Raw genomic sequence first — 15,293 nt, forward strand, 5'->3', positions numbered from 1 at the left:
TTGTCCAGTTTGCGCTGAAACGTTCTGTCGGCGCTCGCCGCTTCGCCGTGGTCGCAGGTTTAGGAGAGACAGGACCGAGCACCGGGGCGTGCTCACAGTTGCATTCGCCTTCGAGTATAATCCGCACCTCTCCGGTTCCTTTCTTGGTGGGCGTTCCGAAAACGCTAAGCACCTATCACAGCAGCCCTACACCCCTGTCAAGCGCACAAGTTAAGCGCACTTACGGGGAGTGCGCTTCGGCAACCGGAGTCCCACTTTGGGCTACACGGTGCTAAACGGGAAAGCAAAGTGCACTCGTGGCAAAAAAGAAAAAAAATGGCGTCAGAAAATAAGCGGAATTTCTGAAGAGTTCGATGGAAAAGAAGAAGGACTCGTAATAATTCATTGCTTAAAGGTTCTACAGTTTTTGGCGATAAAAAAAACAGAAATAGTAGAAAAGCCGAGACCAGCCAAGACTATCCAGAATTGCGGCAACAAACAAGATGGCGTCGGGCAGCGATGTTGCATCTGATCTCGTTCCTTTGTTTGGTTGCTTCGCTTGTAGCTATAACGAACTAATTTTTTTTTCTAGAAACAGTGTTATACCATGTAAAATAAAGTTGTAAGTACTTTTTATGCACTATATATATTGCGCCTTTGAAGTCGCTGCGGGCGAGGCTACGGACTCAGCTCTCAAAGTGCGTTCTGTGAACACACTCCGACATGATTGCGCACTTTGGCGAGTGCACTTATGTTACGCCGGTTAGCTGTGCTAGAGTGCACTTTTAGCAAGTGACACTCTTCGTAAGTGCACTTTATTTTGCGCGTTTGACAGGGGTATTACTCCCTGCTTCGTCGTTTAAATCCACTATTTCAACATCGACTGCAAACGTGGCTGAAATGTACTTTTTTTGTGTACCTTAAAGAGACCCTGAAAAGCGGTTATAAAGTGGCTACCAAATGCGTGCATTGTGTGGATTAAATGCCTCGCCGCGTACGAGGATTGAGAAGTGAGTCGATAATTTACAAATAATTGTTGAAAATTCCCGCTTCCGCACCTCGCGATGTCTTGCGGTGCCGGACTTACGTGTGAAACCCGTCATGCATGAACGTGTCATGAACATGTCATTCAGCGCTCGTGACGTAATTAGTAAAGGTCTGCAATTTATCTAGCCGAAAACTGCAGCCAAGGCGGATTGCATGGCCGGCCGGAAACGCGTCTTCTTTCCACACTTTCCTGTATTGTCTAGCAGTGGCGGGAGGGCGAGTTGCAAAACAGAAAAGCCGTAAACAACCGAGCTGGGTTGGATGGGTGACACTTTCGGGGGCGAAGTGCGGTGCCGGCCTGCAATCTATTTTTTCTCTTTTCCGACTCTATTCAAGTTGAGGGGGAAAACGCGGAGGCCCTTTTTAATTACCGATATCTCTGGTGCTACATATACGACATCAAAAATTTTTGGCATCTGGAGTTAAATTTTCGCTTACCCTCGGTCGAAATATATAGTTTCAGTGCACTTTTAAGTGATGTAGCTAAACTTTGGCGCCATGCACACTACTTCTGGCGTGCACGAACGTTTTTTTTTTCTGAAGTTGCTGGCTCCACCTTTAGTGTGCATGTTCATTCCAATCAAGCACAAAGCTAACACTGTAGTCACAACGAGATTAAAGCCTACGGTGCAGACCCGATACGGGGCCTATAACGCAACCTCCATTTTCAGCAAAGTTTTGTTTCTCTTCGAGGTCTTGACACCTGACGCGCAAAGCTTAGTAACACATGTTTACCCACAAGTGCACTCTGCAAAACACAAAATGTGCATGAGGTTTGTAACATATTTTAATGACAGCGTTGGAATCAATGAGTACAGAAATGAAAGGCCTTACGACTCTATCCACCGATCTCTGTGACCTTTAGCTCCTCTTGCATTATTGTTAAACTTGAAGAGGCAGAGTTTACACCTAAGTGCGAAAACGGATTTAAAAGCATATACCAAAGCTGAATACCCATGACCAGCACACGAGTGCCTCTCTCCTTCGTGCAGCCTTTCCTGCTGTTTCGGTCTTTTCCTATTCAGCTGCCTGAAGCTAAGGTAGGTTCCTTATGTTCGATGAAGCAGAGAACCAACGAGTACACTACGCGTGTGTTTGCAGTACCAAATCAGTCGAGTAGCTTTATAAGCAGCAAGACGAGCTTGAGCTGACCCAACGGCGCGAACTGTCCGCCCACGTTGAACTCGGTGGCCTGGTTGGCCAGTGCCGGCACCCCGCGGAAACAGCGCTCGAAGATCTCCAGCTCGGCGAGCGCTTCGTCTTGGTTTCGCGGGAAGGCCACCGCGATCGTGTTGGCCGTCGAGCCGAAGCTGTCGCTCAGGCCGCGCATGAACGCCTCCAGCTGGCTGCTCGGCATCGTGCTTAGCAGGGCCGCCGACGTCACCTGCACCACATGCAAGAAGTGGGTAGTTTCATCCCAGGGGTTCCCTATGCTGTCCCGCACACTGTAACGGGGCAGAGCAGATCGACCCACACGGCAAGGGAGACGCACGTGTTGCTCGTACAACTGCGACCTGGTGACTTCCAAGCCGGTTTGTTGGCTTGGCTCAAGATGGACAAATGTATGGCACAGTTGCCAGACCAGCTGCCCGTAGTACACACCACAGCGCCACGTTATGACTGTCAAAGGGTCCCATGCGACCTGCTTGTAGGCAACATGTTTTACTTCCTAGACATCATCAGTAACCTCTGTTGCCTTGAGGTGACTTTAGCTGCTTGAGTGAAGAGCGAACGCCGCGAAAGACAGGTTTCCCCGTGTGAGAAGAACAATTAGTTAGCGAGAGCATCGCAGAGATGTAAGGGAGCCCTGAGAGGTCTGATTGACAAAGTACCGCAGGTGTCATACGTGTTGTACCAATCTCGCAATAAACAAGAAATTAGTCAAGCGAGGGAAAGCCGCAGCTATAATAAACGGCTTTAGCTTACCATGCGAGATGGCTACCGTGACGAGAATTTGGTCGTATTTTGTACTCACAAAGCGGGTAAGCACTATCGGGGACAAAAGTGTGCGGGACGCGAGTTTTAGGAAAAACGTATATTGTAGCTCCATCTCGATAGCCAGTCACCTGATCTTGACGTAGGTACTAGGCCTAAATGCTCTTTCCTCAAGTAACAATATCAGGCGACAGGGTAGCGAGGTGGAGCGACAATAAACGTTTTTTCGAGAACGTGCGTCCCGCAAACTCTTGTCCTCGACAGTACATCGTAATGCTTACAACTGACTGTAAAAAAGAATTACACGAAACGAATAATATTGCCCGCGAACCCCTACAAAACCTTGTGTACTGAGCGTAAGAGTCACAAGGTATTACCGCACTGCGGCCGACGAATCGAGGAGACAGTGGCTCCATCAAAGATTTTACAAAGTACATTGAGAGGACAGGCGGTAACATCCTCCTGAGCGGCGAAAAAAGCGCTGAAATGAAACGAATATACATCGAAAGGACGGGAATTGTTGCGTTTATTTCTTCTTTGATGTTTCTGGATAGGGTTTCTAGGCGAAGTGCTAAAATGGCAGTGGTATAATCCGTGCAGCGCATGGACTTTATTTTTGCATACACGGATGCGTGAGCCTAATTATGTTATGCCTCCCACAAGAAGAAAGCTAACAAGTGAGATAAGTAGCAGGGGTTGTACTGCCAATTTTCTCTAGAAGCAATATGTTGTCTATTTTGTTGAGTGATCCCGCCAACATTCTTCCTGGATCCGGATGCCAAAATGTTTAACCTAGTTTTAAACTTAGCATAAAGGTTTTTGTCGAGTGTTAACGCGAGAGCTCCTTACTTGGACCAAGGCGCATTCGGACAGTAAAGCTAAAGGTATGGATGGAGACGTACCATCCACACGAAGGGTGCTGCTAAATTATTACGGAGCGCGCTTTGGCGTTTGAAATTTTCCCACGCATGCGTAGAGAGCATGTGATGGTTTATTATATTCACTCGCGAGCACACAAGTGGCTCAAACCCACCTGTTAAGTAATTCTTAAATTTCAATAGGTAATGCGCGAGAACGGTTTGACAGCGTAGCGTACTCCGCATTAACATGACCGAGACTGTGCACTAAAAGCTCTAATGTGGCGGATGATCATGCTTTTCTGTGGTGAGTCTCCAACCTCGCAAGAATTCTACTCCATGTGCTGATGATATTCTCAACCTCCGTTCGTGAAGAATGGAGGTAGTTTGTACGCGGAAGACTGGGTGCCTTGTCTCGTCCTGTAATCGCTTCCCTGTATTTTCTTGCAGGGAAATCAGGACCTTCGACTGTTATTGTTTGAATGTGCAAAAGAGAGGGAAACAGACAAGGTGGAAGCTTGGGCATGTTGATGCGTAATTATCGTTCTAGCGCAAAAGACGTGGACGAGACGAGGACCGCCGTGTCTGTGTACTCGGTATCGTCCTCGTCTTTTGTTCAATAACGATAAAGGGGGAAATAGAACATATGTCACAGATTCCTGAAATAACCGGAAAGAGCTGTTTTAGAAGTTGTGGAAGGAATTAATCTGGGAGCCATATCTGAGAGTCAGTGATAAATCGTATGACAGCATCTGGAACGCTGTATACGACAAACGGTTGCTCACAATTTTGGCAAGAATGAAGTCAGGAAAACCGGCGCCACGTTGAGGCCAGCCATTGGGGATATATATAGACGAACGAAATGTTGATTGTATGAAATGACATTGCTCGGCTTGCTGTGTGCGTCCTTCGGCCGATTGCTGACGTCACCCTATTTATCTTCCCACCGCAAGGATTTTCTGTACCATCTGCTAGTTGATGTAGTCATGAGTTCGACGAAACATCGTCTGGTCAGGTGGAGACATAAGGAAAAGTATAGGGTCACTGACCAGGTCAAAGTTTAATTAAACGTACTGACGATTTGGGAGCCGCACGGCTTCCTTGTTCACAATGGGGGAAACCAGGCAAAAAGCATGCGTTTATGTCTTCTTCAAAATGTCTTCTGTCTTGTCTTCTGCTAGTACACTCACTAACACACGCCACCGGCTTTTCGCTTTATGGGACTAGTAACCACTACCGAATTTGGCACACAGTCTCATTAGGAATTAATGAATAGGAATAAGAAGATGATTACGAATTAAGATATGCCGATGGTTTCTTTGCCTTCATGCGTACTCTCGAACGCACACGCAGACAGAGATCACAGCGCATCGGAAGCCTACAATTCTTGACTGCAAGTCAGACAGCGCTTAAAATTTTAATGCCAGCAGAATTAACTCAATGGGCGGGACTGTCAAAGAAAGCAATGGTTGGAGCGTATTCACGTGACGTTACCATCACTGTCCTCCCGGTGGCCTCCTCGGTGAAGTGGGACGTGACGGCGTGTCCCTGGAGGCCGGCCATAGTCACGTGCAGCGCCTGGAACATGAGGACGCCAGGGAGCACGTTGCGGAACACGGCGCCGCCGTCGCTGCCAACCGACGGGAGACGGGCCCGGGCCCAAGGGGATGGCAGCAGCGCTGCCGGTGCGACCACAGGGGCGGCCGCAGCAGCAGGGCCCAGGAGGTGGCGGGGGTCGCTGTCCTTACGTTGAAGCTGCTGGCTGTTGCCGGCTGAGGACGGTCTGCATACAGTGGCGGACAACGGAGGTTTGCACGATTATTGTTCGAGGTTTTGGCAAAAAGAAAAGACTGCGTTCTTCTCCCAATCGGAATTGTAGAGCTCATAGGCTGGACGGACTCCAGGCGGGTCACTTGGAAAAACTGTCATTGAGATTTTCGATAGATGACGTGCGTTTCAGTTTCCTGGAGCTGTTTCATTTGAGGAAAAAATGCTGTGCTGTTGGCACATTTGAGGTGGTTACAAAAATAATAACGAAATACGATCCCATAGTCCGAGACTGCATCGGGTCATTCTGATGCACGCAGATAGACAATTAATAAATCAAGAAAGGCAACACAGAATCACCAACAAGAGGGACAAATAAAACAGCGCAGCATAGAAAGTATGTAAAAAGGCACAGTGTATCGTACACAACGAAATAGCTCAAATGAATGCTACACAACCAATAAAAGTAGCCACAGTATTCTGATAAGAAACCATAAGAGCATTTGCGTGTGAACCAAACAGAGGGAACGAGCTATAGAGGAGAAAGCGTGAAAGGAAGTCAAGCTCAACCAGATGAAGGATGCAAGTCTCGAAATAGATGAGGAGTCTATACTCGTAACACGTTTACGTTTTGGAATAACGCCTTTTCCGCGACGAAAGGACAACAAAATAAATCGATTATGGAGGGAGACTCCTCGCATATATCCATTCGGCTGCGGTCAGGTAGATTCAGCCACCGGTTACTCACCCGGCAGCAAAAAGACTGCGCGACGTCTGGTGTTCGTCTGGTACGCCCGGTTTCTGTGGGGGCTGCGGTGTTCGGTCCGTGTCGGCGCAGAAGAGGAACTCGCCGAAGACGCCCTCGTGCGTTACGTCATCTAGCTCCTCGATAGTTCCGACCAGCTCCAGCTTGAAGTACAGGATCACCGAATCGGAAGGAAGCAATTCGCGCAAGCGTTCCACCACTGCATGAGCAAGAAATTGCCGATGATTCTCTGTGTACTTCTCCACGGGTTTTTGTTGAAGAACAAGCGTGTAAAACACCTTTTTTTTTGCGTTAGTGTCGAGAGGGGCGAAGCCCTACGTCCCTCCATGGAGCCGGGAGATCGACGTGGGGGCTATGACCTTGACAGTGCTGTCACTAACATTCTTAACGCCTTCTCCTCTGAGGGGCAAGGCTTACTTTTTACTCATGAACTGACAAGGGACAACCGCATACAGTTTTTAGACTTAAATCTGCACTTCACTGATGCCCACGTTTGCTGGTCGTATAGCCCAAGGTCGAACAAGAGTCTACTACCCTATAAAAGCGCTCATTCTAAGCTAGTCAAACGTGGCATCTTCATGTCTGCCTGCCTCTCTGCCCTGCAGAAATCCTGTACCCACACCATGTCATCCAGTTTTCACTGTCAAGTTGAGCGCCTTCTTTCCGCTGGCTATCCCCGTCATCTACTTCTTGGCACCTGCGAAAGCCTGCTTCAAAGGCTAAAATCTTCACAAGAAAAAGATAAAGGATGCTCGGATTCCAAGCCACCATTTGTCATGCCGTATTTTCATTGCCTTTCCCATAACATCAAGAAGGTAGCAGAAAGGCATGGGATACGCGTTGTTTTTTCGGCTCCTTGCAAGCTGAAAAAAGTGTGCCCTCTACTGGCTGGAACAAGAAAGCAACCCACCACTTGCAAGAAGAACCACCGGAACAAGTTTACAAAATGTGTTTCAGAAGTTGTTTACGAGATACCTTTGTCATGCGGTCGTTCCTACATAGGCCAGACTGGCCGTTGTTTTAATGAGCGCGCTTTAGAACACAGGCGATCCCTTAGCAGTGGCACTGGCAGCAATCTACCCTTGCACTGTAAGAGCTGCGACATGAAAACCTGTTCTCCTTACCTGGAAAAAACAAAGTTCCTTTCGAAAGCCAAAACTAAAACCGAAAGAGAAATTATCGAGGCCTTTTTCATTTCTAAAAGGGGTGATAAGTGTGTTAGCGCCCCTTCTTTATCTCTTTCATGTCAAGAAATCAATTTCTTAGATGGTCACATTCGAACTTTTCATGCTTCGTAATCACACGTGGTATTGTTGACTGTCATTGCCGTTCGCACGTTGCTTCTGCTTGTCTCCTAGTTTTCTGTGATTGCCTTTATAAGCACCCTGCTTTTACAAAATAAAGTCAGTTGGAAGTCTGCGCTTTGTGTGTGTGTATTCGTGCCTTTCTTTTGTCCCGTCTTCTTCGCGCAGTTTTGTTTCGCTCTAACCATGAACCGACTAGCCCAACATCATGTCTTACTACTACATGTTTCTGCGTAGCCCAAGCTTTATGTATTCGGTTTGTTCCTCTGGAGAAAGACGCAAGCGTTCGGCGCCAACGAGCAATATATACAGGCTTTTAACCTAAGACTTTGCACAGTTTTTAAATATAGGCTTTTTTGAGTTAGAAGAGAGCTTTTTTCGGAATAGCATTTTCAGCGGTGAAGTACACCAGAATACGACTAAGGCATGCTAACTAGCAGGCTGTTAGCTAATATTGTATAGTTAACTTTTTAACTATTACCGTTAGGCTCCTTATTACTGAGAAGCGTGTAGCACACATTAATAACCGCATAGGTTTTTAGAATTTCGAAAACGCGGTTACCCTCGGCGCTGTGCCCCCCAAAATTTTGGCTATTTCTACGAGTTACATGCACTGGAGAGGTTGCTTTGCCTGCAAGTTTCTCGAAGACGCATGCATTTTGGCGGTATGTAGCGAAAACGTGTTAGGCCACGGCGCCGTGGGCAACCGCGTTTTCAAAATTTTAAAAATTGGTGTGGATATTACTTACGGTGAGCTACACGCCTCTGTAGTAACAGTTAAAGTAGCCTTGCTATTCGCACATCTTGCCTGTATTCAGATGTACTGCACCCGTAACAATGCTACGACAAAAAAAAAGCGTTCTTACAATTCAAAAAGCCTATTTTAAAAATTGTGTAAAGTCTTGGGTGAAACGCCCTGTATAACGGTCGAATTGCCGAGATACACTGCGTGCGCGCTCCGCAAAAATGTAATATTCAATAGAGGGCAATGGTTGCGGCGTTTGCCCGTTGTTAGCACGCGTCGACTAAGTCCTCGCTACATTTCTCCACAGAATGTGACTTCTCGGTGTGCATCGAGTTTCAGAAGACAAAATAGGGAGAAGAGTATCAAACCCTAAACGGATGGATATTTGGGTGAGTTTGTACGGATTGCAGCACTTTTTAGGCACCACGAGAACGGAGACGCAGACGAACAGAGGCAAGTGCTCACTGTCAACGGAATACTGGACTTCTCGTGGTTCTAGTGGAAGGACTGTTTTTACTAGCTTCTGATCGTTGAGCGGGCTATGTTCAGTGCCCAACCATCCAGTGCCAAAGTCACCATCCTCTAATCGCCATAAAGTCGTATTGATTCATTCCTTCATTGAGAGGTCCAACTTGGGAGTTGACAGTGCTTCACCCAACTTTCCGTTCACCGTTCACTGTGAAAAAAGCAGCGCTCAAGTTACTCATTGATCTCAACCTTGGTCGTTTTTCTTCGGCCGTTGATGGGGCCTAGGAAGGTCGACTTAGCGTGTTTATCACAGCTAAAACGTATAAGTGAGATCCCCATCCGATTTACTGCTTCAACTCAAAACCTGGCAAGATGTAGTTTTTGGCTTTCTACAAAGGCACATCGTATCATAGAACATAACTGACCCTTTCCTCATACATAGTTCATGAATAGTAGTTGAGTTCTTGAAATATGATAACCTGTGTTGTGGTTCGGCGTTCAGTACTGACGTTAAAGACTTCTTCACTTCCGCATGTGCACCTTTTGAAATGTGTAAGGCACTGTACCACGCATCACAATAACGCGAATTCGTTCATGTCCCGCTGCGGGATTTCAGCTGATAGTGAGCAGTTGTACTGTCCTTTCTTTGTCTGCGTCTCCGTTCTCGTGGTGCCACAACAGTATGCATTCCATTCTCACTCATACACTGAGCACCATGCTGTTGCAACTGATGTTGCACCATGACTTTGCAAGCCGCCGCGGTGGCTGAGTGGTTATGGCACTCGGCTGCTGATCCGAAAGACGCGGGTTCGATCCCGGCCGCGGCGGCCGAATTTCGTTGGAGGCGAAATTCCAGAGGCCTGTGTACTGTGTGATGTCAGTGCCCGTTAAAGAACCCCAGGTGGTCGAAATTTCCGGGGCCCTTCACTACGGCGTCCCTCATAGCCTGAGTCGCTTTAGGACTTTAAACCCCCATAAACCAAACCTAAACCAAGCATGACCTTGCAAAATGTTGTCGCAAACTGCACTGTGATGTTGGACGAGAAACACGGGCCGGATATCTGCGAAGACGTACCCTTCCTGTCCTCGTTGAGGTCGCCGTGGTAGGAGAGGAAGACGAGTGAAGGGCGCATGCCCGCCATGCGCGCAATGTTGCGGTAGCGGGAGAATTTGGAGCAGAAGACGTCCACGCACATGTGGGCGCTGCCCTGCGCCGACGAGAAGGGAGCCCTCTCCGAGTCCTGCACACGTGTCAAAACAAATGCCTGTTTCTCTCCCGCATTCGTGACGCATTTGCGCGACGTAATAATGATGTCTCTCTCGGAATTATAGAACTCTCTCTGAGATTTTCCTTCTTCCAGCTGCATTTGAAGTTGCGGCACGAAAAAACTAGTCGTATTACGGATGTCCGGCGCACTAGAAAAGCAATTAGGACAACAGAGCCCCTGGTGGCACGGAGAAAAGACGAGATGAGACGCTCCTGTCAAGCACGGGGACCGGCCACGCTATTGCGAGGCCGTCGCTGTGAGTATAGGACAGTACCTGTAGGTGTTGAAATACAGTTGCTCGCAAGTGTGAAACGTGTAAACTGCGCTGCTATGTTGTGATTCTTCATGGATTGCCCACAAATGTTCACATCTTGCTTACACGTCCGAAGTAGCAATATCTATCCTTTAGATCGTACTTTTCAGTCGTAACTGAGAGAGTAAGTGATACGCATCACTATCGACCTCTGCCAAAAGAGGAACTTCTTTGTATTGTTGAACACTGCTAGAAGCGAAAATTTGGCACGACCGAACACTTTATGTATTACAAGAAGTGTAAAAGGCAACCACTAATGGGACTTGCGGCCTTACATCGCAGGCCCCTCGCGAAAGATATTAACTTTCCTTCAAGGCCACACTAAACGCCCCTTTATGAACGGAACGGGCTGCAAGAAGGCTTTTGACCACAGCATGATTCAGAGTTATTATAATGCGCACACAGTAAGTGCAAGTGAATCATGAGAGACTTGCCAAGCATCTAGTCTCTTGATAGTGCAATATCGTCATCATCAGCCTGACTACGCCCACTGCAGGGCAAAGGCCCCTCCCATGTCTCTCCAATTAACCCTCTCCTTTCACCCTTTGCCAGCTGCGGCCACCGTATCCTCGCAAACGTCTTAATCTGATCAGCCGCAAGCTGATTGATGATCTGAGAAAAGCTGCAATAGAGCAGTCGCCATGCATAAATATGCCCGCTCTCATGAAATGCCGAAATGGCCAATCTAGTGCGTTTTTATAAACTGCTCGCAAAGTTGCAAGTCGCAGGGAATAATTGCACGCTGCCACGGAAATGCTTTGTGAGCCAACTGCGAGCTCAAACTGTTGTCCGATATGCCGCACCCATGATTGCTTCCACTATGAATTCCATTGAAAACAAAAAGAACTACTGCCCCGCAATTCCCTCAGCTCAAGCGCAGTGCTATATCCCACGCAAGAAAAATAATCCGAAACTATGTTAAAACCCTGCTATCGATGGTTCGCTTTGCCTGCAGCTAGTCAAGCTTGCCTGTTTCGCCTGTAGGTTTGGCGCCCCGACGCGAATAAAAGCCTCACCGGCGCGCAGCAGACGGAGACCGAGATGAGCCTTTTTCGCAGCAGGGGCAGCGCAACCGACTGCCAGAGCCGGCTCACTTCGGCGCACGCGAAGAGCTCCTCGGTGTCCAAGTGGGCCAGCACGCTCTCCACCACGAAGTCCCTGGCGGCAATGGGGGCGACGACGTCCATCGCGACACTAGGGCACGGGTTCCCACCGACCAAATCACACTACTGGGGACCCTTGCGAAAACGCTTTTCTTCACCCGCCAAGCTCGTGCCCCGGCGTGTGCTGGTTCCTCCGCTTTGTCTTTCTTTGTGGACGGATTTCATAGGCGAGGCATACTGCGGATCAACGTTGCGGCTACGCATTCGACCCCCATTAAGCCACTCCAAGTTTGGAAAACAAAACTGCAGCATTAAATAGCTAAAATTGCTTTTTTTTTGGCTCTAATAGATTAAAGGGTTCCCACATCTTGCAGGCGTGCTTCTGGTGTGGTTCCCTTTAGACAGAACAGTAACAGTTGGCTCTAGCCGTCTCAATAGTCTCACGTCAGGAGCCTACGTGGAGGATGCTGATGCGAGATTTTGTTTAAGCAAGTGAGCGCACTCTACAATCTATCAGTGATGCATTTATGCAGGCGATGCTCCGTCACGTGATACAATCAAGGCGTTCCCCGCCGGAAATTCGCTCGGCACATTTACATCTGTACTGTAAATTTAGCTCTCTTCAACTGAGATCACCGTTTCAGGAACGGGCTCAGAGGTGACATAAAAACATCAAATGAGGCTAGTCGGTGTGATTGCATGGTGTTAGAACTGCGCTGGACCAAAGAAACAGGACTATGCGCAGAGACAGACGTGTGCGTGTGTTGTCCTTTCGTATATTCCCGCCTTAGTAAGCCCACTCAGTTTTACACCTTGCAGCAAAGGAGTTTCAGCCCGCACCTCTCAGTCCGTGACTTCGATATTTCGTTTTTTATTATTTGTTTGCCGCGACTGGGCACTTAGGGCTCTGCAGCGCTGATAATATTTGTTCTGTGTGAAGAAATACGTAGTCACTAGTGCAGCGCAAGTAATGTCATTGCCTGCCTAATTTGTCATGCTGCGTTTCTTCGAGAGTTCTCGGAAAAGGGTGTCGGAGACTTTTACGCCGACTGCACTATCAAGGACATGGGCTGGACATTGCTGTAAACAAAAAATCCCAAAATAATGTCACGTCTATACTCCTTCTTAAAATTTCCTTGCAGCGCTATGCAAGCTAGAGAACGCCCAGCCAATCAGGTGAGTGCGTTTAAACGCGTTCCTCCGTTCCTCGTCGTCTGTTTGTCGTCTGCTCGCGATTTATGCAGATATGGTTGCAGAAGAGTATAAATAAACGCTGTCTTCGATTCATGCTTGCGTATCCTATACTGCGAGCATTTTGCAGGGCGTTGGGCTCTCTGTCACACCCGCACGTAAAGTTCAACGTATGCAAGCAGGGCCGCAACTTTAACTTCATCCTTGTGGCGACATCTGGTTTTTAGAACAGAAATCATTTCTATCAACAGAGCAAAGTTCTTTGAGCAGCAGAACCATTACTCGAAATAAAAAAGAAAGCCCATATATCGCTCATGCACTTTTCTCTAGGTGACATACGACAGAGCAAAATCCCGATGTGCCATTTATGACCAGTGAACGTACTGAAAACCCAGTATAAACGACGAATTCACTCCGAAGCCAGGGTTCCTTCCTCGAAACAGACCGCCATGCTGAAAACCTTATTTCTCGGGCGGAAGAGCCATATGCGCACTAAACCTGGGAAATTGAGTTAGTAACGCGAGCGTATGTATAGCGCTCGATTTGAAGTAGCGTTTGGCGTATGCCCACTTTGAATCGCGCAATTCCATGTGCCCATACGATCGCTTTATACTACAGTCCACAGCATCACAACGTCGTCTCTGCAGTCGCAACGGCTTTAGTAGTACTGCAACGAACTACTGAGATAGGGTATTGTCACATTGTTGCGCATATGGGGTGTAACGAGAAGAACCCTGCAGACTGGTGAGTATAAGTAAATGGGAGCCATGTATGCACCGACAAGGTAGGTGCGCAAGAATCTCTCAGGTGATGCTTTCGCCGCCTGTTGTGCCTCCCTAGGTGTGAATATATATGAAACGACCACCACTGAGTTAACAACCGCAGACTATCCGGAACAGTCGGTGAAGAACGCGTATTTGCGATCTCTCAGAAGTACAGTACCCTAACTTCTGTTTTCACCCCCAGAACGTGTGAAAACGCTTTAAAAGGCAGTCTGGGCTCAAAAAGCATCTCAGGATGGTACCTAAAAAAGAACACGCACTCAGAGAACACAGTAGGTCAATAAGCTTCAGACGAGGCACAGAGATTTCGAGACAGGTCCTCCGGGGTTGAAATCTAAAAGGTAACACAGACCCACGACAGATGGTAAATCGTTTGCATGTTCTTAATTGCATAAAGAAAATAAAATTATATCCGACTACGGCATTCGAACAGCTGTCATTGGCATTCAAAAATGCAGCGCTAATCCACTGCGCCATAGAACCGATATGAATGCCTGCTTTTATAGCGCCCTTATTCGTTTCACAGAAATCTCTGCTCTTGGACGCTACATGGCTCTGATTAGCCTGAATAATAACAGCAGTAACAATAATTGGCAATTGATCTTGGAGTGGACGATGATGAAGAGGAAGAAGAGGAAAGGTAAAGCGAGCAGCCCAATACCAACCGACAAACTTCCCAGTTCTCGCAGGCTGGAAAACCCTGCTGAGGATGAAAATATCTGTTGCCCTGCTTCATTTATTACTTGTGGCATAGCGACATCTGTGCCAGTGCCCGTAGTAATAATAATTGTGAACATTTGCATGCCTGGCGGGCGTAGTCAGGCTGCTGATGATGATAACATCAGTGAGAGCCCTGGAAGCAGCTGAGAGCCCTGCGACGAAGGCCCTTTATTCTGTAAGCACGTGCTTATTCTGTAAGCACGTCGAAGACAACCCTGACGCATGCGAATATTTTTTCACCTACATGTGCTCTGATGGAGTCAAAGGCGTACATTCGATGCACGGTGCATTTCAGTCCAGTTCGAGCATGCCATGGCCATCGGTGCAATTCCCAAGGACGTACAAATGGACAAGACAGTATAATTAAGCATATACTATACAGGACCTGTGTGAGACCATTTTGCGACATGCGTTGTTCACTACTTCTGTAGCAAACTCTCTGAACTGGACGCGGGAGATCTCCAGCAGCTTAAGCCTCGAAAAACGCTGGTCTTTCCCAAACAAAGGGTGTCAAGCCTAGCGTTGCAGCTACGGCTATATGTGATATGAACCATTTTCCAACGACTTGCGTATTGTAGGTAAACTGAACGAGAACACAGTAGTAGTAGTAATAAAATACTTTTAATCGACCATAATTTACAGGCCGAGCATTTCGACCGCCTGGGCGACCAGAAGCCGCTGTTCTTCTTCCCCTTCAGCGCCAGGCCAGTCGAGCCAGGTGGTGATGGATAGAGAGGGTGGGGGGAAGGAACCCGACTGCTGGGCAGCCGGGCAATAGAAGAGGCAATGGGCCAGGTCCGCATAGATACAGGGGCAGTTGGGACAGGAAGGGTCCGATCGATAGCGATAGAGGAAAAGGCGGGACGGGGTGATAACTGCATTCATCTGAATGTGCCGAAGAAGGCGAGACTCCGGCACCGTGAGTGATGGATGAGGGGGAGGGTAAAGGCGTTTGTCGAGGCGGAGCTCAAGGTAGACCTCTTTTATGGTGCGGCGAAGGGTGAGTCTCCCACCGTCCTCCGAGGGCTTGGGCCAGGGGATCAACGGT

At 48.0% G+C, this 15,293-nt stretch overlaps 1 protein-coding gene across 1 annotated transcript; it reads right to left on the minus strand.

Moving 5' to 3' along the window:
- Positions 1-1,898: 1,898 nt before the first annotated feature.
- On the minus strand, positions 1,899-11,636 carry LOC149339058 (uncharacterized). The gene is made up of 5 exons (XM_089550395.1): positions 11,466-11,636; positions 9,944-10,109; positions 6,334-6,550; positions 5,313-5,601; positions 1,899-2,410 (listed from the first exon to the last, which is right to left on the minus strand). The coding sequence occupies exons 1-5, from the start codon at positions 11,634-11,636 to the stop codon at positions 2,135-2,137; spliced, it is 1,119 nt and encodes a 372-aa protein (XP_089406521.1). The 3' UTR covers positions 1,899-2,134.
- Positions 11,637-15,293: the final 3,657 nt, after the last annotated feature.

The sequence above is a fragment of the Amblyomma mixtum genome, chromosome 6 (genome assembly GCF_055824585.1).
Source record: "Amblyomma mixtum isolate Tamu chromosome 6, ASM5582458v1, whole genome shotgun sequence".
NCBI classification, from domain to species: domain Eukaryota; kingdom Metazoa; phylum Arthropoda; class Arachnida; order Ixodida; family Ixodidae; genus Amblyomma; species Amblyomma mixtum.